Raw genomic sequence first — 23,623 nt, 5'->3', positions numbered from 1 at the left:
CATGACCTTAGCGTTGCTAGCGCCATGCTCTACTGTTTGAGCTACAGGAAAGCTTACAGGAAAGTTGGGACAGTAAAGCATTTACCACTTTGTAATGTTGCCATTCCTTTTCACAACACTTAAAAGACGTTTAGGCAAGGCAAGGCAAGTTTATTTGTATAGACATAGCAACACATTTCAAAAAAAGTTGGGACAGGAGCAATTTAGGGCTAGTAATGAGGTAAAATGGTTAAATAATGATGTGATTTGAAACAGGTGATTGTAATTATGATTTGGTACAAAAGCAGCATCCAAGAAAGGTCTAATCCTTTAGGAGCAAAGATGGGCAGAGGATCGCCAGTTTGCCAACAAATACATGAGAAAATTATTGAAATGTTTAAAAACAATGTTCCTCAAAGAAAGATAGGAAGAGATTTGGATATTTCACATTCAACAGTGCATAACATAATTAAAAGCTTCAAGGAATCTGGAGGAATTTCAGTGCGTAAAGGACAAGGGCGCAAGCCTAAGCTGAACAACCGTGATCTCCGATCCCTCAGGCGGCACTGCATCGAGAATCGTCATTCATCTAGAAGCGATATCACCACATGGGCTCAGGACTACTTTGGCAAACCTTTGTCAAGTACCACAATACGTAGTTACATCCACAAATGCCAGTTAAAACTGTACTGTGCCAAAAGGAAGCCCTATGTTAACAGTGTCCAGAAGCGCCGTCGACTTCTCTGGGCTCGAAGGCATCTGGGATGGACCATCACACAGTGGAAACGTGTACTGTGGTCAGATGAATCAGCATATTTTGGGAGGAATGGACGCCGTGTGCTCCGGACCAAAGAAGAAAAGGATCATCCAGACTGTTACCAGCAACAAGTCCAAAAGCCAGGGTCTGTCATGGTATGGGATTGTGTCAGTGCCCTTGGCAAAGGTAACTTGCACTTCTGTGAAGGCACCATTAATGCTGAAAAGTACATAGAGATTTTGGAGCATAATATGCTGCCTTCAAGAAGACATCTTTTCCAGGGACGTCCATGCATATTTCAACAAGACAATGCAAAACCACATTCTGCACACATTACAAAGTCCTGGCTGCGGAGGAAGAGGGTACGGGTACTTGACTGGCCTGCCTGCAGTCCCGACCTGTCTCCAATAGAGAATGTGTGGCGCATTTTGAAGCGCAAAATGCGACATGAAGACCCCGTACTGTTGCCCACCTTAAGACTTGTTTGCAGGAAGAATGGGACAAAATTACACCTGAAACACTTCATCACTTGGTGTCTTCAGTCCCTAGGTGCGAGGACGATCCGTTTAGATCTGCTCTGACGGATAGATCTGTATAGCCTTGGTGGTAAGAGGAAGGACCGTGTAGATCCGCTCTGACGGTCGAACAAAGTAGAGATAGCCCTGGTGTTCCGGTCCAGGAAGATTTGTCTGTAAGGGTAATGTTTAAATGCACAGTTACCTGACAAATATTTTTGGAGTACTCGCTGTGGTGCGAGGAAGACCCGTTTAGATCTGCTCTGGCGGGTAAAACATCTAGAGAACACCCTCAAGTTAGGCCAAGAAGATTTGTCTGTAAGGGTACTGTCTAAACGCACAGTTACCTGACAAATATTTTTAAAGTAAACCTGACTCTCCATTTTCTTCCACCCCAGATAGGATTTCATCTTTATTTTTATTTCCTTTTAATTTCCTTTTAATTCCTTTTATAACTATTATACTATATATATTTTTATTTTATTCACTTATAACTATTTTAACTTCATTTCTGTGTAAAGCACTTTGAATTGCCACTGTGTATGAAATGTGCTATACAAATAAACTTGCCTTGCCTTGCCTAAACGTCTTTTAAGTGTTGTGAAAAGGAATGGCAACATTACAAAGTGGTAAATTCTTTACTGTCCCAACTTTTTTTGAAATGTGTTACAGGTCTGAATGACAGGAAAGGATGCATATTTACAAATGACATGAAGTTGACCAGACAAAACATGAAATATTTTGTGTTCATATTGTCTGCAATGAAATACAAGTCAAAGTAAATTTAGAAATCACTTCTTTTTTATTTTATTTGCGTTTTCCATACTGTCCCAACTTTTTCTGATTTGGGGTTGAACATTATACAGAGAAAAATATGCCAGTGCTGCTCACAATACCTCAAACTTCACTTTAGACGCCCATTACTGGAACAAGACACAGGTGTTCACTATTTGCATTTGATCCACTTATGCTGTGCTTGTCTCCCAACTCTCTCTCCGATCACAGACCTCGCTACCCCCCCCCCCCCACACACACACACGGCACACCACTGGTTCTTAAGACCCAGAAACTGGGCGTACAGCGGCTGCTATGTATATTCCTCACTTTAAGTATAAATGGGCTAAAAGAACAGCTAATAATATGTTAGGAACCAGAATCTAGGAAAGATATATTAATAGAAGAACAACAAAGTTTGTACAGAATATACCAATTGAGAATAATAGCAGAATGTTTAAGTGTGCCGGCTCATGTTGGAGTGGAGGCAAATGAGGAAGTGGACAAGGCCGTTAAACCGGCTCTTAAGCTACAAATATCAACACACACACACTTAAGTCAATCAGAAATGAAAGGGTTAATTAAAGTAGCTGTCAGAAAGATATGGCAAGAGAGATGGGATAAAGGAAATAACGGGTGACATTTGTTTAATATACACAGACTAAACAAGTTGTCCATATAATAGCAGCTTATGGTAATAGAAGGGATGATACGGTTATATCTGGATTGAGAACTGGACACTCTACTCTTAATAAAATCAGTCCAGATGAAGGGAAACATGAATCCGGTCCGTGTAATCATTGTGGAATCCAGAAACCGTTGAGCATGTGCTGATCAACTGTAGTGCATATGAAGAGGAAAGACTTCAGTTAAAAGAGGAATTCAAATCTGCTGCCATTAATTCCCTAACATTACAGAATGCACTAAACAGTTCTTATAAAAGCACTTATACATTTCTTGAAGATTATAAAGTTATATAAAAAATAAAGGGTTATTTATTCATATATAATTTAAAGATAATTTAATTTTACTTTTTTACCCTTCATATCATCGCCTTACACTCCATTCCAGTAGGTGGCGGAATGTGCACCGTAAGCTGGTTTGCCAATAAAACATCAAAAGAAGAACACAACACGCATGCGCCGTGGTGCTCTCGTAAACGCGCGTCTCTGTTACAGTGTAAAGTGAAAGTAGGTTAGAGTTCTCTCCCCCTGCAGGCATTTTAATCTGGAAAAATGCGAATACGACACGGAAAAACAGCATCAACGTGTTTAACGTTTATCAGAGTTTAATCGGGAATGTCCGTGTATCTTTATGATGTTCAAGCTGGGGGATTTGAGAAGCTGTATCTTGAAAAAGTTTGATTGAGGTGAGTGTTGTGGGATAATTATGTTTTATGGGACAATTATGTGTTATCTAAAAAGGTCAACTATGTTTGGTATATTACAATATGTTTGGAATCTTTTAATATGCTTGTGTAACCACTTACAGCAGAGGCCTATGGTGACTAAAAAGCCAGTCTCCATATGAATTAACTTGAGGCACACTCTGATAGCGAAAGTATTTGAAACCTTGAACTAGCAGTGGGAGAGCGGCTATGCTTGGTATAATTTTGTGTGCAGATGCCAAATAGGGGAGGTCGAGAGGATCAAAGGCCATTGGAAGGTGTCCATCGGACCAGGAGAAAGGCGTCACCAACACAAGAATATAAACTGCATACTTAGCCTTGAGAGACATTACAGACGGCCTGTATGGCATTACTGATATTGCTGTTCTGTAATCCTGAGCTCAGAAGCTGATCTGATTTTGCTTTATTAAACTTTCAAGTTACTTTTAGACTTTTACTGAATCTCTTGCGTCTACTTATTGACAAACCAAAGAACTGGGGAGGAAACGGCGATTTCCAACAATTTGGAGGGGGCACTCGGATTTGTCACGACGCTGAAGTCATCATTGGGGGGCGATCCGCTTTCAACCTCTCTGCAGAGCATCTAAAATAAGGTAAGCAGACACCTTTTTCATAAAAGATCTGCATAATTGGATATACCAAATTATCAGGTTGAGAGGGGATTGTGTACCAATGTTTATGGTCCTACAAAATCAGATCAGATAAAAGTTAAATAAAAAAATAAGTCGTAAAAGCCTGGCAAGGTTGGGAAAGAGTTGACCTGGCTTGGTTACAATGTTATGAAAACTCTGTTTATCCTGTGAAACCCGGCGTGGTGAAAGATAAAAGTTAAATAACAAAAGTCGTAAAAGCCTGGCAAGGTTGGGAAAGAGTTGACCAGGCTTGGTTACAAATATTATAAAAACTCTGTTTATCCTGTGAAACCCGGCGTGGTGAAAAATAAAAGTTAAATAACAAAATAGGTCATAAAAAAAAAGAACCTGGCAAGGTTGGGAAAGAGTTGACCAGGCTTGGTTACAATGTTATGAAAACTCTGTTTATCCTGTGAAACCCGGCGTGGTGAAAAGATAAAAGTGTCTGAAGTCTAAAGATCTCAGTGTGTGTGATAACGAGTGTGTATAATTCCGTATTTGGGAAGTTCGAGTGCTGCGCACCTTCTCTGGACCGTCACTTAACTGTGACCTGGTAGGAACGGACGCAGTATTCGGACAGCTCAGAGAGGAAGAGAGATTGATGAGCCCTCTTGAAATGAGAGGGTCAGAGTGAATGTAATAAAACCGAGTGATTGAGTGTGTGTGAAGAGATCATAAATAAATGGTATTAGAAGCATTGCTACCAAGACAGAAAACGCGTATCAAGAATGTACCAAAGTGTTGTGTGTAGATTGTTAGGACATAGACCGGTCTATTAGATAATTCAATGAATAAGCAGGCCTGCAAACAGGGATTGATCCGGAGGATTGAACAAACTGGTGGCCACCAAAAAAACACTGGAGTTTTCTCCTTAGTATAAGTGGTTTGTGCAGTTCCCTGAGGAAATCCAAATAATTAACAAAAGGGATTATAGAAATATCTGATATACAGAGATAGAAATATATGGAGAGAGAGACAAGCTAGATGTAGGTACTATGACTGTATTATACATTGACCTGTTATATGAAAATACAATTTTGAAAGTCTGAAAGTTTTATCTCGTTATCAATGGGAGAAATAAAAATTGTATCCATTGAAGATATTCAGAGAATATTTGGATTATGTTAATTAAAATCAAATTACATTTTGTTGGATGAGCAAAATTGGGTGACCAAGTTAAACAGACATTTTTAACAGACATAATATACACATTTTAAAATAATGAGAGTCATTGATTTAATCCTAACAGGGTTTGAGAGAGTATAGGAATCAATATAACGAGAGATAAAACATTACAGTATATATGAGACTGAATATAAGGCAACCCAGACAGACTGAAAAGCTGCTATTTCCTGCATTCTGCAAAGAAGAACTTGCTTTATTAAAATAGCATGGGGAAACTGTTGTTATCAACCAGATGATACATCTGAGATTAAGAGACAATTAAAAGAGATGGTTAAAGAACAGTTTCAGAAACAGGCAGGAGATAGACTAGACCACAACATGACAACAATAGAAAGCACAAAGGAAAGTGCTGAATGGAATGAGATTGACCTGAGAGAAACTTTAGGAGCAGGGGGGGGGGGGGTCAATTGGGAGCCATACTGGTAGCCAGTATGGAGACGATAGAGATCAAGTTACGGTAAGAGGGTATGAACTAGACGTAGAATACGGAAACAAAAAGAATAAAAATGAGGAGGAAGAAGATAAACTGGAAAACAGCGGCCCCAGATACAACACCAGGTCTAAAACAGATAGAAAGAACGGGAATATCTTACAGACATTCAGAGGGGGTGAAGGTCAAAAATGTCAAATGATGTGCCCTTTAATTCAAGCCAGGGGCGGGGTAGGTAATGAGTACAAACCATGGGGACATTCAGACATGAATGCAGTTTTGAGTAAACTCCCTGATATAACAAAGGGAGGAAAAATGTGGTTGGTAAAAGTCATAACATTAACCTATGGAACAACCTTGGCATTAGGAGATGTTAGGGCATTGTGGGGAAACCTAATGACCCTGACTCAGGTAGAGCAAATCGAAAAACAAGCCGATACAGTCAATGAGTCCAACCATACACCCCTACAGCAGCACATTACTGACATAGGGAAGGCGTTGGATACATTATATCCAATGCCCAGATGGACTTATCAAAGCATTAAGTTCAAGCTGCAAAACGGAGAGTCAGCCTCAGCATACCTACATAGGTGTGAGGCGGAGTGGGAGGGAAGAACAGGGGAAACTCCGGATGATAAAGAAATATAACAGGAGTTTTTTAGACAGGCAGTAATGAAGGGGGTTCCAGATGTTGGAGTCGAGGCAATGGAAAACAGTCCCGATATGGTAGGAGGGGATAATGCTACCTGGACGAGACATTTTGTGTACCATGTAGATAGAGCCATAGATAAACGAGGAAAGGAGGACACTGAGTTAGAGAAGCTTAAAACTCAGCTGTTAAAAATGCAGATAGAGGTGGAAAAAGACAAAAATAAGAAAAAACCGAAAGAGAATTCCCAGTTGCCAGTTTTTCCAGTGGCAGGGGTCCAGGAGAAGGCTCGATCACCTGCACACAATGTGCATCCTGTTACTGGGCCATACAGCCCACAAGGGTTCCCTGGGTATCCTGTCCCTGACCCAACTCCAGACTGGCCACCACCATATCAAGATTTGAGGAGGGAATTGACCTCTAGTGAGCAGGGGTGTTTTACATGTGGAGCTTTGGATCATTGGAGGCGTGAATGCCCACAAAATGCCAGAAGGCCAAGGGGACCACCCCTTGCACAGGGACGGGCTCCTGTTAGAGGGGGACCTCAGAGGGGAAGAGGTAGGGGTACCCCAATGGAAAGAGGTTCATGGTATGGCAACCAACAGGTGCCCAGACAAAGCCCAGTCTGGGGCCCGTCAGACCATGCGACCTATTGACGAGACCCACAGAGAACCAGTGAGGTGGCGTTGGCTGAGCCCCTCCTAACAATACTGGTAGATGACCAGCCAGTTGAGGCCCTAGTGGACACTGGGGCCACCTTCTCCACTATACAGCTACAAAGGGTGGAGAAGGGCTCACTGTCCACACAAAGTGAGGAAGTGAGGGGGTTCTCTGGGGAAACTGAAAAATGGCCACTGACCAAACCACTACAAGTGAAGGTGGCAGGACAGAAACTACTCCATTAATTCTTATGCTCGGCTAACACGCCCTCTGCATTACTGGGAAGGGATCTTTTGATTAAATTAGGGGCTAAAATTCTCTGCAGTCCAAAGGGGATTACACTGATATTTCCAAATGGACTGACCACAAATTGTTCCTACGAAGCTCAGGACAGTCTGGGGAGGGGTCAGTACGTGATACAGGTCGAAAAAAAGGTTGTTGACAAAGTTTATTGGATGAGGTTAACTGAGTGTTCCAAATTGACAAAACTAATTTCTGAATGGGACGAATGGATAAAGTCTGTGCACAATGTTGAAGTCCCTCCAGACCCCTGGCACTGTACCTTGTATTATGACACCGCAGACGATGAGCATTATGAGAGAGAGTACAACAATGAACTGAAAGGTAGACTGACACAAGTCAATTGTACAACTTTATTCATAGGAGAAGAAGGAGTAGCCGTAGCAGTTCAGTTAACAGAAGAACAGCAGGGGTATTTTGAAGAGGGAGACACATCCTCCCCACACGTGTCCCTGCTGCTCAATCCAACCCACGAGGCGCGAGCATTAGGCCCCATGGTAAAACGACTACAACAAACCACTGATTGGGAACCAATAGGAGACGGTTGGGAGATGTCTAGAGCCGCGGGTAGTTATAAGTTCCAGGTTCAGGAACACGTCGAAGCAGTATACCAGACGGAAATAGTAACTCGAACTGTTATCATAACTAACCCAGACGGTGAAGGGGCCGAGCGAATGTTAAGAGACCTACCAAACACACTATGGTCGTCAGGATCTGGAGATGTAGGGAACTGGAACATAGCACCTGTATCATTTGAGATAGAAAAAGGAAGAGTAGTAAATGTTAGGCAATATCCAATCAGCAGGGAAGCCTCAGGGGGCATTAGAGAAACAATACGAGAGCTAGAAAATGCAGGAGTTCTATGTCGTACAGTTTCTGATTGGAACACCCCCATACTGCCCGTACTAAAAAAGTCGACAGGGAAGTACCGGATGGTACATGATTTGAGATGCATTAATGAGATTGTGACCACCCCCACTCTACCCACCCCGAACCCATACACCATTCTGGCTAAGTTGACACCTGAGCACACCCATTTCACCTGTATAGATCTGGTGAATGCATTTTTCTGTGTTCCTTTGGCAGACCACTGTAAGAACCTGTTTGCTTTCCGCCATGAAGGTTGTCAATATACCTACAACCGCCTCCCTCAAAGGTTAATCCTGAGTCCTGGGATATTTCATCAAGAGCTAAGGGTGCTGTTAGAAACATGTGAATTGTGTGAGGGATCCATACTGGTGCAGTATGTAGACGATCTGCTAATAGCTTCAGAATCAAACGAGCGGTGTCTACTTGATACCGAAAAAGTGCTTCAGGTATTGTCAACAGCAGGCCTAAAAGTCAGGAAGGACAAATTACAGGTCAGTAGGCCTGAGGTAATGTTCCTGGGAAAAGTGATAGGAAGGGCTGGGAGTGGTATGTCAAATGAAACAAAACAAGCCATTCTGTCTTATCCAAAACTAACTAAAGTCAAGGACATGTTGTCATTCTTAGGTTTGGTTGGATACAGTAGACAATATGTCCCAGATTACTCAGAACGGACAGGGATACTGTATCAAAAACAACACCAACAGAGAAGAGTGTTAAGCTATGTCAGTGCACAACTGGACAAAATAGAACAAAAACAACCCCCGTGCGCCAGATATGCAGCTGGGCTGTCTAAGATGATAGAAAAAACGGAACACATAGTCATGAAACACCCATTGCACATCCTCTCTACACATTCTGTAGTGTCGTTCATTCAGTCATCTGCATTCACTTTTTCAGCACAAAGACAGAGTAAGTTGATAAAAACACTCACCGCCCCACACATAGTACACAGCCACCAAGGAGTCAACATGGCCGATTTGGTGGGGGAGGGAGAACCACACGAATGTGCACCAAGATCCCTGAAGGACGAGCAACTCAGGGAGGGGTTGAGTTCAGTACCACTGACAGATCCAGACATAATCCTCTACTGTGATGGTTGCTGCTTTAGGACAGATTTGGGAACTCTGTCAGCCAGCTACGCTATAGTCCAGCAAATAGGGTCAGACTATCAAACCATAGAAGCATGCTCCCTTAAAGACCGCCCTTCTGCTCAGCGAGCTGAATTATTAGCACTAATCAGCGCCTTGCACTTGGGCAAAAACAAGAGAGTAAACATATACTAAGATTCGGCATAGTAGTCAGGGAAAGGTTGAACGATTGAATCTGACGTTAAAAAACAAACTCGGGAAAATTTGTTCCACCACAAACCTCAACTGGGTTGATGCACTTCCACTCGAGCTCATGTCAGTCAGATGTTCCATAAACAGAACCACTGGGTTCACCCCCTTCGAAATAATGTCAGGGAGACAATTTCAAGGCCCATGGGCAAAGTTTGATACTACGTGGGCCCTGGATGCTCCTGCTCGATATTATGACAAAGTAAGTGCAGTGGTTAACATGTTTTGTCCACAGAAAAGTTGGCCACAGGACGATACCCCGGAGATTGAACCTACTACAACCGAACTGTGGGTGAGGCTGAAACAAATTAAGAGAAAATGGTCGACTCCAAGATGGAGTGATCCAATGAGAGTCACTGCTAGAACCTCACACTGTGTCCAACTGGCAGGTAAAGGAAAAACATGGTATCATTTGTCTGCTTGCATGTTCTGTCCCCCTCCTGGCAGGTCGCTCGCTGCAACCAGAATTGACCTTGTGGAAGGTCAAAGAGAGGGAGAGGAGGTGACGGAGGAAATCCAGGAGGAACAGAGAGACACACAGGACAGCCAAGCAGACACCCGAACAGAAACTGAAACATCGCACACTCAGCTCTACCAGAAAACGCTTGGAGGACACTCTGCCCTCCTATTCAGGAAAGGTGATCTGTTGAATACACCAGCAGATGTACCCATAGCTCATTGCATCAGCGCTGATTACGCCTTAGGAGCAGGAGTTGCAAAAAAGATTCGTGAAAAATTTGGCACTGAAGAATTAGACACGACCATAAGCCAGCCAGGACAGTGTGTCAGAACTCAACATGGTACTAAAGTAATATATCATCTAGTAACCAAGAGGTGGTGCAGGGACCTGCCCACTTACCAAGACTTAGAGAACAGCCTAGAACAACTAAAACACCAATGCACGAAGAATAACGAAAGAGTGATTGCAATTCCAAAAATTGGGTGTGGGCTGGACAAACTACAGTTTGAAAAGGTAGCAGAAATACTAGAGAGGGTGGTTCATGATAAAGAAGTACAGGTGGTGGTAATCTCAAAATGAGGAAAATACATGGGGTGGTGACATGTTGGACGGTGGGTGTGTTGATCTGTGTAGGAGTAATACTGTGGGGAATAGGGGAACAGCAAAATAGACATAAGAGAGGTAACAGTCTGGTAAAACAAGGAGGAAAAAATGGAGCAAAACTAACTCTAGAGAGGGTGAAGGGAAAGGACGGACTGTGGGAGTTTGACCTCTGCCAAGTGATAGATTGTGGCAAAGATCCGATGAGATGGAGGGGTTATGACATATACGGATGTTTATGGCCATCCACCTCTGCCACACCAGTACCATGGTGCCACACAAAACCAGGGTATACCAAGACAGTTCTCACTAACAGCCCTTTGACCAAACCAGATCACATACAGCATAGGCTGAAATTATTTCGAGGGTACCAGCGTAGTTGGGGAAATTGGAAAAACATGTTAAGGATCTCATTGAAACATGGAAATGATCAAAAAGAAACATATATAACTCTAGGTGTAGATGTCTCGGGAAGAGATCCCTTGGGAATGATAATGATAGAACTCCAGGAACCAGAACCCACCTCAGAACCAACAAGTAAAAACCTAACCAAAGGCCCTAGCAAAACAATTAAAAGCATTGATTATAGCAGATTAACACCATTAGATGTGCTGACCATGGAAACAGGATATTATGACAGCAATTTGTGGTTAGAATGGGTAGTGTAGGCAGAAAGAATAGGAGGATGTTTTGTTTGTTATTTTTATAAAAAAGAGCCCCTTCCCACACAATGTTTAATTATTTTTATATATTATTTTCATTTCTTATTATTTTACTCATAACATTTTCAAATGTAAATAAGAGGGGACATTTGAGAGTCAGAAGCAGGTCATTATCCATGTTACAAGATAATACAACAAGATTTAAAGGGAATGATTTGAAAGGTTATATATTTTCTAGATCACATGAATGAGGGAAAAAGCATATATGAAAGTTTATATTGGAATTTTGAAATATGATGTGAAGTTCTATGCAAGCCAAAGAGGAAGAGGATCGACGAGCACATCAGTGCTTAGCAACTGGGTTGACTCTACTGGTGGTTTAAAAACCCGCTGTCAGCCCCAACACCAGGTAGAACTCATGGCAAGCCTAGAGTACACCTGGCAACGGTGGAGCAACCCAGATAGCGCTCCAGGCCACCGGAAGCGTCTGTGAGTTCCTCTGGCATAATGAGACATATATAACCTACTGATTAATAGTATGAGTCACTGAAAATGAATCTACTGAAGTAGTGATACCCTGGTATAATAATCGAATTGTAGTGAATGTAATGCACTGAAATTTGATGTGTGGTTGTCATCCCCTAACAGATCCATTAGATTAGGGAGGTGGGGTCTTTTACTCCTCTCTAGCCAAAAAAGGGGGGAGATGTTTGACCTCATACTCCAGTTAAGTCTTGTCCACATGAGGGAAGTGATTGAGAATGATGACTGGCTGGATTCAGCCATGACTTGAATGTTGAAAGAAAGGGCTGAACTTATGGGGACAGGACTTAACCAGAGGGCATAGGTATGGGACTCGCCTAAAGTCCCAAAGGGGGGATGATATGGAAAGTCATGTGGAGGAGATGTGATCTCGTTGAGATCAAGAGAGGGAATTGTGGGATAATTATGTTTTATGGGACAATTATGTGTTATCTAAAAAGGTCAACTATGTTTGGTATATTACAATATGTTTGGAATCTTTTAATATGCTTGTGTAACCACTTACAGCAGAGGCCTATGGTGACTAAAAAGCCAGTCTCCATATGAATTAACTTGAGGCACACTCTGATAGCGAAAGTATTTGAAACCTTGAACTAGCAGTGGGAGAGCGGCTATGCTTGGTATAATTTTGTGTGCAGATGCCAAATAGGGGAGGTCGAGAGGATCAAAGGCCATTGGAAGGTGTCCATCGGACCAGGAGAAAGGCGTCACCAACACAAGAATATAAACTGCATACTTAGCCTTGAGAGACATTACAGACGGCCTGTATGGCATTACTGATATTGCTGTTCTGTAATCCTGAGCTCAGAAGCTGATCTGATTTTGCTTTATTAAACTTTCAAGTTACTTTTAGACTTTTACTGAATCTCTTGCGTCTACTTATTGACAAACCAAAGAACTGGGGAGGAAACGGCGATTTCCAACAGTGTTCAGGTGTGACTTCATCATATTAATATGAATCTCTGGAGGACATTTTGAGTGATTGTTTGTTAGAAATGAAATCTTTAATGAAGGGTTTCTTTCACTTCAAGGTTTCTTTAGTGTTTGGTGATGTCTGTGATTCTTCAGAGGTTTATCAGCATATATCAGCATATATCAGCACAGACAAAGGCCAACAATATTGGCCAATACAACACATATATGTGTTGTATTGGCCAATATTGTTGGCCTTTGTCTGTGTGTGAATAGGCCTTATGACTGTGATCCTTTTCTTGCACACTCCAGATATGTTCAGATAAAATAGGTTAAAATAAGGTTGTTTAATTGATTTAATTATTTAATTTAGTGTCTGATGTTTGTTCATTCAGAGTCAGTGGAGGAGATCAAACTCATCAGATTCTCCTGCAGCTTCATCATGTCTGATCCACAAGGATCCACAGATGGAGATTTCTCTCCAGGATGCAGGTACTTTCAACAAACACTGTTAAATATTATTACATCACTGAAAAAGATCAGTCATAGTCCTTTTTGATGAAAGATGAATGTGTTTTTATATTAATATGGTTCCTCTCATAAAGAATGATCACAATAATCTAAAGGATTAAACTGAATCTGTTCTCTGTTCCAGTCCAGTCCAGCAGAAGAGCTCAAACCCAGAGTCCAGCTGTGTGTCTATGAAGAGTAACTGCTCTATGGATCCGCCAATTAAGTTTAAGAGTGGAGACAAACGGCCTGATCTCAGGTATTTCATTTATAAGTTATAAAAGTTATGCTTATCGTATTACATTTTTGAATTGGAAGCAAAATTTATGAAACTCTCTGTCAGTCTAATACTAGCAATGACATCAAGTAAATGTAAGATGAGAGATTTTCCACCTTTATATAATGGAGTAGATTTTCTAACCGCTGGTTCAGATTTGTTGAAAACTACAGTGTCTGTCAAAGCTGGGATGTTTCACAGCAAGAATACCGTTACTAGAGTACAGTCATGTGGTTTATCTGTAAAGGTCAGCAAAACATTGCTCTCTGAAGTCGGTTGAGCCTTCGTCCTCCAGTGTGCCACTGAAAAGAGTCATGTGATCACGGTTGATGTTCACCGTTGAATCATTCTATAATTCTATAGTTGTTTTCAATTTGTTTGTTTTTAATTCCTATCCTAATATTACAGTTTTTCTTGGTCATTTTTTTTTGGATTATGTTTTACATTTTCAAACCAGTAAGTTAATTTCTCAAAATAATTGTCATCAAAGTTCGAGACACAGTGAAACACCACTGAGTTACAGACGTTACAGCAAAAGTGTTACAACACTCGCTGATCTTTCCTAAGACAGAAGTTTCCAGTAAAAGTTCACAACATGTATAAGTCTGTATGCTTTTTATTTTACTTAGTTTTAAAACCAGTTCAGTCCAGCAGAAGAGATCAAGACCAGAGTCCAGCTGTGTGTCTATGAAGAGTAACTGCTCTATGGATCCGCCAATTAAGTTTAAGAGTGAATACACACGGCCTGATCTCAGGTATGTCATCTCTATAAAAGTTATGCTTACAGGATTTGAACTCATTACACTGCTGTATATTAATAACTTCAATCAAATACTATAAGTTGTAGTCTTTTAATGATGATCATTGTGCTCTTGTGTAAAGCTCTATGTATTTTGTTAATACATTCACACACTGTAAAAGCTGTTGGTCTGTTACTCAGTTAATGACACAATAATAATCAATATCAATATCAATAATACCCTCTTCATTCTGATTTAAGGTCAAATCTTCAGTCCAGACCAGTTAAAAACAAAACTGTGTTCACGCCTGTGATTCAACCACAAGACTTTAATGAAAGCATGTGTCCTGGTTTCAGGTAAAATGTGGGACTTTTGTTGTTGTTTAATTTTAGGAGCTGCAATGCACATCACACACAGTGCCGTGTTAAGCCTTTGCAGGGCCCTGGGCTCATTTTATTTGGGGGGGCCCCCCATCTAAACTTAATCAAATGTCAAATGGGCGTCACTTCAGACGCCCATTACTGGAACAAGACACAGGTGTTCATTATTTGCATTTGATCCACTTATGCTGTGCTTGTCTCCCAACTCTCTCTCTGATCACAGACCTCGCTAACCCCCCCACCGCATGGCACACCACTGGTTCTTAAGACCCAGAAACTGGGGGTACAGCGGCTGCTATGTATCTTCCTCACTTTAAGTATAAATGGGCTAAAAGAACAGCTAATAATATGTTAGGAACCAGAATCTAGGAAAGATATATTAATAGAAGAACAACAAAGTTTGTACAGAATATACCAACTGAGAATAATAGCAGAATGTTTATGTGTGTAATGTGTAATGTAATGTGTGCCGGCTCATGTTGGAGTGGAGGCAAATGAGGAAGTGGACAAGGCAGTTAAACCGGCTCTTAAGCATACAAATATCAACACATACCTTTTAAGTCAATCAGAAATTAAAGGGTTAATTAAAGTAGCTGTCAGAAAGATGTGGCTAGAGAGATGGGATAAAGGAAATAACGGGTGACATATGTTTAATATACACAGACTAAACAAGTTCTCCATATAATAGCAGCTTATGGTAATAGAAGGGATGATACGGTTATATCTGGATTGAGAACTGGACACTCTACTCTTAATAAAATCAGTCCAGATGAGAGGGAAACATGAATCTGGTCCGTGTAATCATTGTGGACTCCAGAAACCGTTGAGCATGTGCTGATCAACTGTAGTGCATATGAAGAGGAAAGACTTCAGTTAAAAGAGGAATTCAAATCTGCTGCCATTAGTTCCCTAACATTACAGAATGCACTAAACAGTTCTTATAAAAGCACTTATACATTTCTTGAAGATTATAAAGTTATATAAAAAATAAAGGTTTGTTTATTCATACATATATATATATATATATATATATATATATATATATATATATATATATATATATATATATATATATATATATATATATATATATATATATATATATATTATATACTTTAATTTTACTTTTTTACACTTCATATCATCGCCTTACACTCCATTCCAGTAGGTGGCGGAATGTGCACCGTAAGCTAGTTTGCCAATAAAACATCAAAAGAAGAACACAACACGCATGCGCCGTAAACTTAATAAATTACATCTAAACTTAATCAAATGTGCAATCAAACAAACACAGTATAGAGACATGCACGTTATACTCGTGAAATAAAAATAAACATTACGTTATAATCCCATAGTAGCTAGGCAAAAATTATGTACATAGCCTAAATTAAACAATGGTATCGTATAACAATCTTACAAATCAGAAACAGCCCAGCAAATAAAATTAATAAAATATCACGCACCTCTAAAAGGGCTTCTTTCTGCTCTTCTTCAAAGAAAATTCCTCAATTAAATCCTTAAAATCAAGTTGATGCAGAATGTCATACTCACATGACATTACAGTCAAAAAGTTCAGTCTTTGTTCATGCATTGATGTCCTCAGTTTATTTTTTATAAGTCCCAATTTTGAAAATGACCTGTCTCTCGAGGCATTTGACACAGGGAGGGTGAGAAAGATCCTTAACGCAATTTCAACATTGGGAAACGTGCACTGGAGCTGCTTTTCTTTGAGGATAAGCATTACATTTCTAGGCAAGAGTTCATTGCTCAGGGAGCAGCAAAACGCAATAAACTGAACAAGTTCATCATCTAAATGTTCCTGCAGATGTTCAGAGTATGTATGTATGTACGAGACTCCGACAGGCCGCCTGCATCTCTTCAGTGGGCATGTCTTTTAGACGGGTTAAAAAGCCAGAGTAGCGGCAGGTTTCTTTGTATGCATTACATCTTCTCTGTAACAAACTGGTCATGTTGTCTATAATGACAAGGAACACATCTACACTAAACTTTTCACTGTCCGTGAGGATGTGATCGGGAGTTGTGGATTCATCTGCTCTTGTTTTATTTATTTTGCGAGTGGTTGCGGTTCTGTGTTCTTGGGTACAGAAATTTGTTTGGCCATCATCTCCAACTCTCCAAACTGTTCGCGTACACTTTCTACGAAAGTTGCAAGTGACCGAAGCATTTCTACAGCTGTCACTAGTGTACTTTTTGAAGAGTGGTGCAGTCTCAAGACGACCCATTTTTTTACAAGAGATTGAGCTGCATTGCAAGTAGCAGGGTTTTGACTGTTGTCTGCTGACAAGTTAAGCAAGACATTCATTAACCGTAATGCAAGCAAAACGTTTTCGTTTGATTCAAGTCCATCCATAATGACTTTCCATCGCCTTGGGGATGCTGAAAAAAATTAAAACATGAGTGCATAAATCCAAAAAACTACACGGTTTCACTGCAGCAAGTAACACTGTTCATTCAAACAAGGTTCAGTGAATGAGCAGCGCAGGGTATCCAGTCAGCTAATGAGTTCACCTCCTGAATGTGAGCCCTCAAACCTCGATAAAGACCAGACATGTTAGACGCATTATTATAACACTGGCCCCTGCCGTTTTTAATATCAAGATTCATTGGACTAAAAAAGTGAATCTCCCGTGTGACTGAATATCGGCAGAAATTTTAGAAAGCATTCAAATACTTCCCCTTCTGTGGAAACATAACGTACTACAAATGTGAGTTGGTCCACATGTGCCTAGTCGGGGGTGGAATCGACTATCATGGAAAAATATTTAGAGCTCTGTACTTGAAGAATTATTTCAGCTTTAACTCTCGGTCCCATCAGTTCAATAAATTCCTCGCATATGGTGTTAGATAGATAAGATGTAGTTCCCCTTATTTCCATTTTTCTCATATGTTCTGCAAGAAAAGGGTCAAACTTGCTAAGAAGTTCAAATATTCCTAAAAAATTGCAAGGCCGCCTTCTGACAAGAACTGTATTGCAGCAACCACTCATTTTAGAACTTCTTGCCGATATTTTTGCTTGTCTTCGTATTGCTCTTTCAGTTCTGCATCTATTCCATGAGCCTGCATCCGTGTCAACCATGTAAGCATGGCATTTCAATGAGGCTGACTTGATTCATGTTCCTCTTTACACGCGCACGCATGTTTCCAATCACAGAAACCGAAGTGAGAAAAAGTCGCAGACTGCTCAAATAACTGACAAAAGAAGCAAAACGCATTTCCAGGCGAAGGAGAATAAACAAGCCATTCTCTTTGCACAGCTTCACCATTACATATAGAGCGTGTGAAAAAGGTTTTGCCTAAACACCTCTTCTGGTTTTTGTAAAATCGTTCTGATGCATGGAATGGTGCGTCTTTTGACAAAACAGGTATGCTTTCACGCCCTTACTAATCAAGTAACAACGCAATTCCTCAGTGACAGCAGGGCCCCAACAAGCAACATCATTGGATGCAATATGTTCTTTAATTAAATAAAACTGCAGGCCTGTAGTATCAGTTGCATCATCATCACCTGATTCAGAAGTGCTGGCCGAAGGAGGGGGTATATTCAGCCTTCCGTCGTGAACGTCGACGAGGATGTCTTGATAGCCTCTGCGGCTGATTTTGTAGCTAGTCTCAAAGTCTCGTCATCTTTGTCAGTTAAAGAAAGTCGTAAGCTTGGGTATTTTTCTCAGAGTTTCTTAATTTCTCAATTTTTTATGTTGCTGCTCTTTTCTCTTTTTAGCACCACTGTCATATTTTCTTAAATTTTCGCTCGACATGTTGGGGTGACGATGTACTGCGTGTCCTCTATGACAACGATGCTCTACGTAGGCCTACACAATTACCTAGATCAAAACATGTTTTATAACGCAAAAGAGAATTGTCTTGGGGGGGCCCCTAGTGTTCTGGGCTCTAGGTTGCAGCCCATGTTGCCCATTAGGATAACATGGCCTTGATCACACATCACTCAAACATATGATTAATAATTGAACTGTCCTATAATGCAGCAAACAAATCATCCATTTTGTAATTTATGGCTATTTACTTCTCCTACTTGTGTAATAATGTTATATTTTAATCTTACAGCCATGACTCTAAACCTGCTGAAGTCCTTGACACTTTGAGATCAAATCTGAGGAAGAAGTTTGAGTGTTTGTATGAGGGAATATCAAAGCAGGGAAACCCAACACTCCTGAATGAGATCTACACAGAGCTCTACATCACCGAGAGTGAAAGTGGAGAGATCAGTAATGAGCATGAGGTGAGACAGATTGAGACACAGTCCAGGAGAGCAGAAACAGAGGACACACCGATCAAATGCAGTGACATCTTTAGACCTTTACCTGGACAAGACAAACCCATCAGAACTGTGCTGACAAAGGGAATCGCTGGCATTGGAAAAACAGTCTCTGTGCAGAAGTTCATCCTGGACTGGGCTGAAGGGAAAGACAATCAGGACGTCCAGCTCATATTTCCACTTCCTTTCAGAGAGCTCAACTTGATGAAGGACAAAACACTCAGTCTTTCAGATCTTCTTAATTTCTTTTTCCCTGAAACCAAAGAAATGGAAATATCCAGTGATCAGTATAAAGTGTCCTTCATCTTTGATGGTCTGGATGAGTGTCGTCTGTCTCTGGATTTTCAGAGCGATGTGAGGTTGTGTGATGTGACTGAATCAGCCTCAGTGGACGAGGTGCTGACGAACCTCATTGCGGGGAATCTGCTTCCCTCTGCTCTCATCTGGATCACCTCCAGACCCGCAGCAGCTGATCTCGTCCCCTCTGAGTGTGTCCATCGAGTGACAGAGGTACGAGGCTTCAGTGACCCACAGAAGGAGGAATACTTCAGGAAGAGAATCAGTGATCAGAGTCTGGCCGACAGGATCATCTCACACCTGAAGTCATCAAGGAGCCTCTTTATTATGTGTCACATCCCAGTTTTCTGCTGGATCTCAGCCACAGTTCTGGAGAAGATGTTGAGTGGAGCAGAGACTGGAGAGATTCCCAAGACTCTCACTCAAATGTACACACACTTCCTGCTCCTTCAGACCAACATCAAACATGAGAAGGACTATGAGAAGAAAGTGAAAGATGAAGACATGATTGTCAAACTGGGGAAACTGGCGTATCAGCAGCTTGTGAAAGGAAACCTGATCTTCTATGAGGAAGACCTGAGAGAGTGTGGCATTGATGTGACAGAAGCATCAGTGTACTCAGGATTGTGCACTCAGATCTTCAGAGAGGAGTTGGGCTTGTATCAGGGGAAAGTCTTCTGCTTTGTTCATCTGAGCATTCAGGAACATCTAGCGGCTCTATATGTGCATCTCTCCTTTATAAACAATAACATCTATGTGTTTGACCAGATTATCAAACCAACTAATGGAGACACAGCTTCACTATCTGATCTCCATCAGAGAGCTGTGGATGAGGCTTTAGACAGTAAAAATGGGCATCTGGACCTTTTCCTTCGTTTCCTTCTGGGTCTGTCAGTGAAGTCTAATCAGAGTCTCTTACAAGAACTAAAGACACAGACAGGAAACAGCTCTCACAACAATGAGGAAACAATCGACTATATTAAAGAAAAGATCAGTGAGAATCCCTCTCCAGATAAATACATCAATCTGTTTCACTGTCTGAATGAACTGGGTGATCTTTCACTAGTGAACGAAGCTCAATCTCATACTTATGGAGGATTATGTGATGTGAAACTCTCCTCATCTCAGTGGTCAGCTTTAGTTTTTGTGTTGTTGTCCTCAGAGGAGACGATGGATCAGTTTATCCTGAAGAACTTAATTGGAGCCGGAAATGATCCGTAAGTAACACTGAGTTCAATCATTACAGTCTAAAACATTATGAACAAAGAGAAACCGAGATCAGAGGTGTTTAAATCACGGGGCACAGCTAAATAAAAGCGCCTTTTCATTTAAAGTTTTCCTGCATGACAATGTTGTCATGACATTCAGTGAGCAAATGACGTTTGACGTAATCGTGTCGGCGACACTTCACCGCAGTCAGTGGGAGGGTGAGGAGGATGTCAGTTTCCAGGAAAAGAAAAGTTGACCAAGAAAATAGATTTTTCAAAGATGATTTGACAGAGATGTATGCATTCATTTTGCCCCAATCCAGCACAAAGCCGTTCTGGGGTGTGTTTCCCGACAGCATCGTTAGCAACATAGTTCCGAAACCATAGTCCCAAGAACATTCGCAAACAGCATTGCAAAGTTGTGTGGTTGAAACGACTGCTCTCGACCTGTGGTTAGAAGCACAGTTTCTTGTTTGCATGACATGTGGACTCAATAAATCCTTATCTTGATCAAAACAAGCAAGCTGACATTCTGTACAATCTGTATCTTTCATTTAGAATACTTACAAATGTCAATTACGTCTTTTTGTTTGTCAAGAGATTTAAAGCACTTTTTTTGAAGTGCACATGTGCTTATGGGCTCTAGTACGTTAGAACAAGTCTAGATTGACTCTTGGAAATGAGTAACTGAGAAAAATGAGAAATAGTGCTCAGATGCCATGTCCGTAATTTATAGCAAAACATCTAGCATTAATTCGATCTCAAACAGATTTATTTAAAGAAGTTGTTAGCAAAAATTGCCACTTTTGCACTTGTTATTAATGTATTTTAAATGCAAAAGAAACCGAATAATTATTATTATTATTATTTTTTATTTATTTTTTTTCAAAAAAAGTGTGGATATGTTATGCATGTTTATTAAAAACAAGTTTTGTAATAATCAATTGTTCTGGACCTATGACATTGATGAAAATTCGAATTTGGACCTGTGAATGTAGACTTTGAGAACCCCTGTGCTAAATTATTGATCTGTGAGTCACTCCTGAAATTGTGATGACTGACATAGTGATCACTATAGCAACTGACGGGACAATAAATCTGATGTCATAATAGATCTGTGCACTTAGTGTTAATGCAGACTAACAGACACAGAAACACTGACCAGAAAAATAAAAAACAAATCTGTGTTGGATCAGATCTATGTCCGTAATAAACAATTTAATTCAAATATTTGAGGGTATTTAGTAAGATATTTAATGTATTATTTACTTATGATATTAATTATCATTAATATATTTTTTTTCTTCAAATAGTGATGCAGAAAACACAGCAGATGAAGTTCTTCAGAAGCTGCTGCCTGTGGTTACAGCAACTAGATCAGCTGAGTAAGTAACACTGTTAAAACATTATAATTATTTATACTTAAACATGATAAATTAATGGTTTAATAAAAAATGATTATCACACTTCAGCTTTTAAACCCTCCACCTCTCTGACCTGATTTGTGATCTATGTAACAGTTTTTATGATATTTCTGTGAGAAATCTATTTTCAAATATATGCATTTATAATGTATGTATGTAAAGATTTATATTGAGACCGTTTATATATTAATTTAAATATATTTAATTTAATTTAATTTCTTATAAATGTTAATACATTAGTGGGACCAAATCATAGTGTTTCAGAGAATTTAATAATTTAATTTATTCATAAAGTAACAAAATAGAATAGGGGCATCAAACTATTGTTACATTTAGGGGCCAGTTGTTCAAAGGTAAGCTGATTGGATTTTGGTTATCGGATTGGATCAAATCTTTAAAATGGGTTGTTCAAAAGGGAAAGAAGGGATCTTAAATCCGATTAGATCACAGAATCCAATCCTAGTTTTAATCTGGATCAAACCTTCGGTTTGTGTTGTTCAAAACTTGTCAGTAGGAATTGGATAACTTTGATCCAAAAAAACAGGATCATCCTGATTCCAATGGGAAGTAGGATTTCAAGGTGGATTCCAGGAAGAAAATGTAGTAACTTTAAAACTGGTCAAAACATACAACATTTGTATCATATAATACACAAAAACATATAATTTTATTTTGCTCTTTATTAGTTAGGCTAATTGTTAAAGTAATAAATTAGAAGTAGACATTAGGCTACCTATTAAGCCTTTCGGTAGCCTACAGTCAAAGTAAAAAAAGATTTAGCCATATAAAATAATCCCCAAACAGCTGTAAATATCAAACAAAAATATATTACATTTAAAATGTTTTTTTTATCACTTATAAGACTTTTTACTACTTATCAATTATAAGCGATGAACCAGTCAAAAGGTTTCTTGGGTGAACGCTACGCGAAAGTTTTCTGAGAGAATGCAAAAGCATTTTAATTTTTTTTCCCAACTCATATTTTTCCCATCACCGAGTCCCTGTAGGGACTCCGTAGAGCACTAGTAATCCAGATTTGGTAATCTGAAAAGGTGTGTATCTGGATCAGGGTTATCCAATCCAATTTTGCTTTGAAAAACCGGTACAAAAGTAACATGGAATACCTGATCCTATAGCTGTCACTAATGATTATTTTTGTAATGAAGTAATAGGTTGGTTATTTTGATGATTAATCGAATAATCTGATATTTTTGTGGCAGTAAAAATAGCAAAAAATGGCCTTTAAATTACTTAAAATTCATAACACTGGGGCAATAATATTTGGTTCAATAAAGTATCAAAAGCACCTAAAACATGGTTTTACAGAACAACACTTAAAATACACAATATAATAGAGATTGTATAAACAAGCATATTATGTATTATAACAATTGTCTGCAGAGAGTACCAACTCTGCAGTGATTTGTTGTTGTCCAACTTTACATCATATCAAATCCCTATTTAATATTGGCCAAAAAAACATTTATTTAAAGACCACATGTACCATTTTTTTTGTCACAGGTGTTGCCTAACTACTTTGGCATTATTAAAGGTTTTTATGAAATACTATTTCTCATTTTTTTCTCAATAAGGAGATTGTTTTATTTATTATAATCAGGTTTGTTAAGTGTGATTTGAATGATGTTAGTTCATTTGAGCAACCATGTATTTGCTATAACAAGGAGTCTTTCAAAAAGTTAAAAACAATTAATGATTATTATGATTATAATTATTTTTGTTAATTTTGTATATATTCAATATGTATGTGTTCATAGCACTCAGCTGACACATTTTTAAGGACAGCATTGGGCAGGATGTGG

The 23,623-nt window shown here is 39.7% G+C and overlaps 1 protein-coding gene across 1 annotated transcript in view; it reads left to right on the top strand.

The window, feature by feature from the left end:
- Positions 1 to 6,352: 6,352 nt before the first annotated feature.
- Positions 6,353 to 23,623, top strand: part of LOC307130415 (uncharacterized protein) — a gene marked incomplete at its 5' end in the record, with an annotated part of 100,331 nt that continues 83,060 nt past the window's right edge. Inside the window, 9 exon segments of the mRNA XM_079823379.1 lie at positions 6,353 to 6,887; positions 7,047 to 7,139; positions 7,653 to 8,605; positions 9,732 to 10,296; positions 13,069 to 13,165; positions 13,329 to 13,442; positions 14,090 to 14,215; positions 18,664 to 20,388; positions 21,693 to 21,764. Coding sequence (XP_079679505.1) covers positions 6,353 to 6,887; positions 7,047 to 7,139; positions 7,653 to 8,605; positions 9,732 to 10,296; positions 13,069 to 13,165; positions 13,329 to 13,442; positions 14,090 to 14,215; positions 18,664 to 20,388; positions 21,693 to 21,764 — 4,280 coding nt within the window.

The sequence above is a fragment of the Gobio gobio genome (assembly GCF_949357685.1).
Source record: "Gobio gobio genome assembly, chromosome: 8".
In the NCBI taxonomy this organism is placed as follows: domain Eukaryota; kingdom Metazoa; phylum Chordata; class Actinopteri; order Cypriniformes; family Gobionidae; genus Gobio; species Gobio gobio.
The sequence above is the reverse complement of the archived record's forward strand: the minus strand, read 5'-3'. Positions and strand labels throughout refer to the sequence as shown.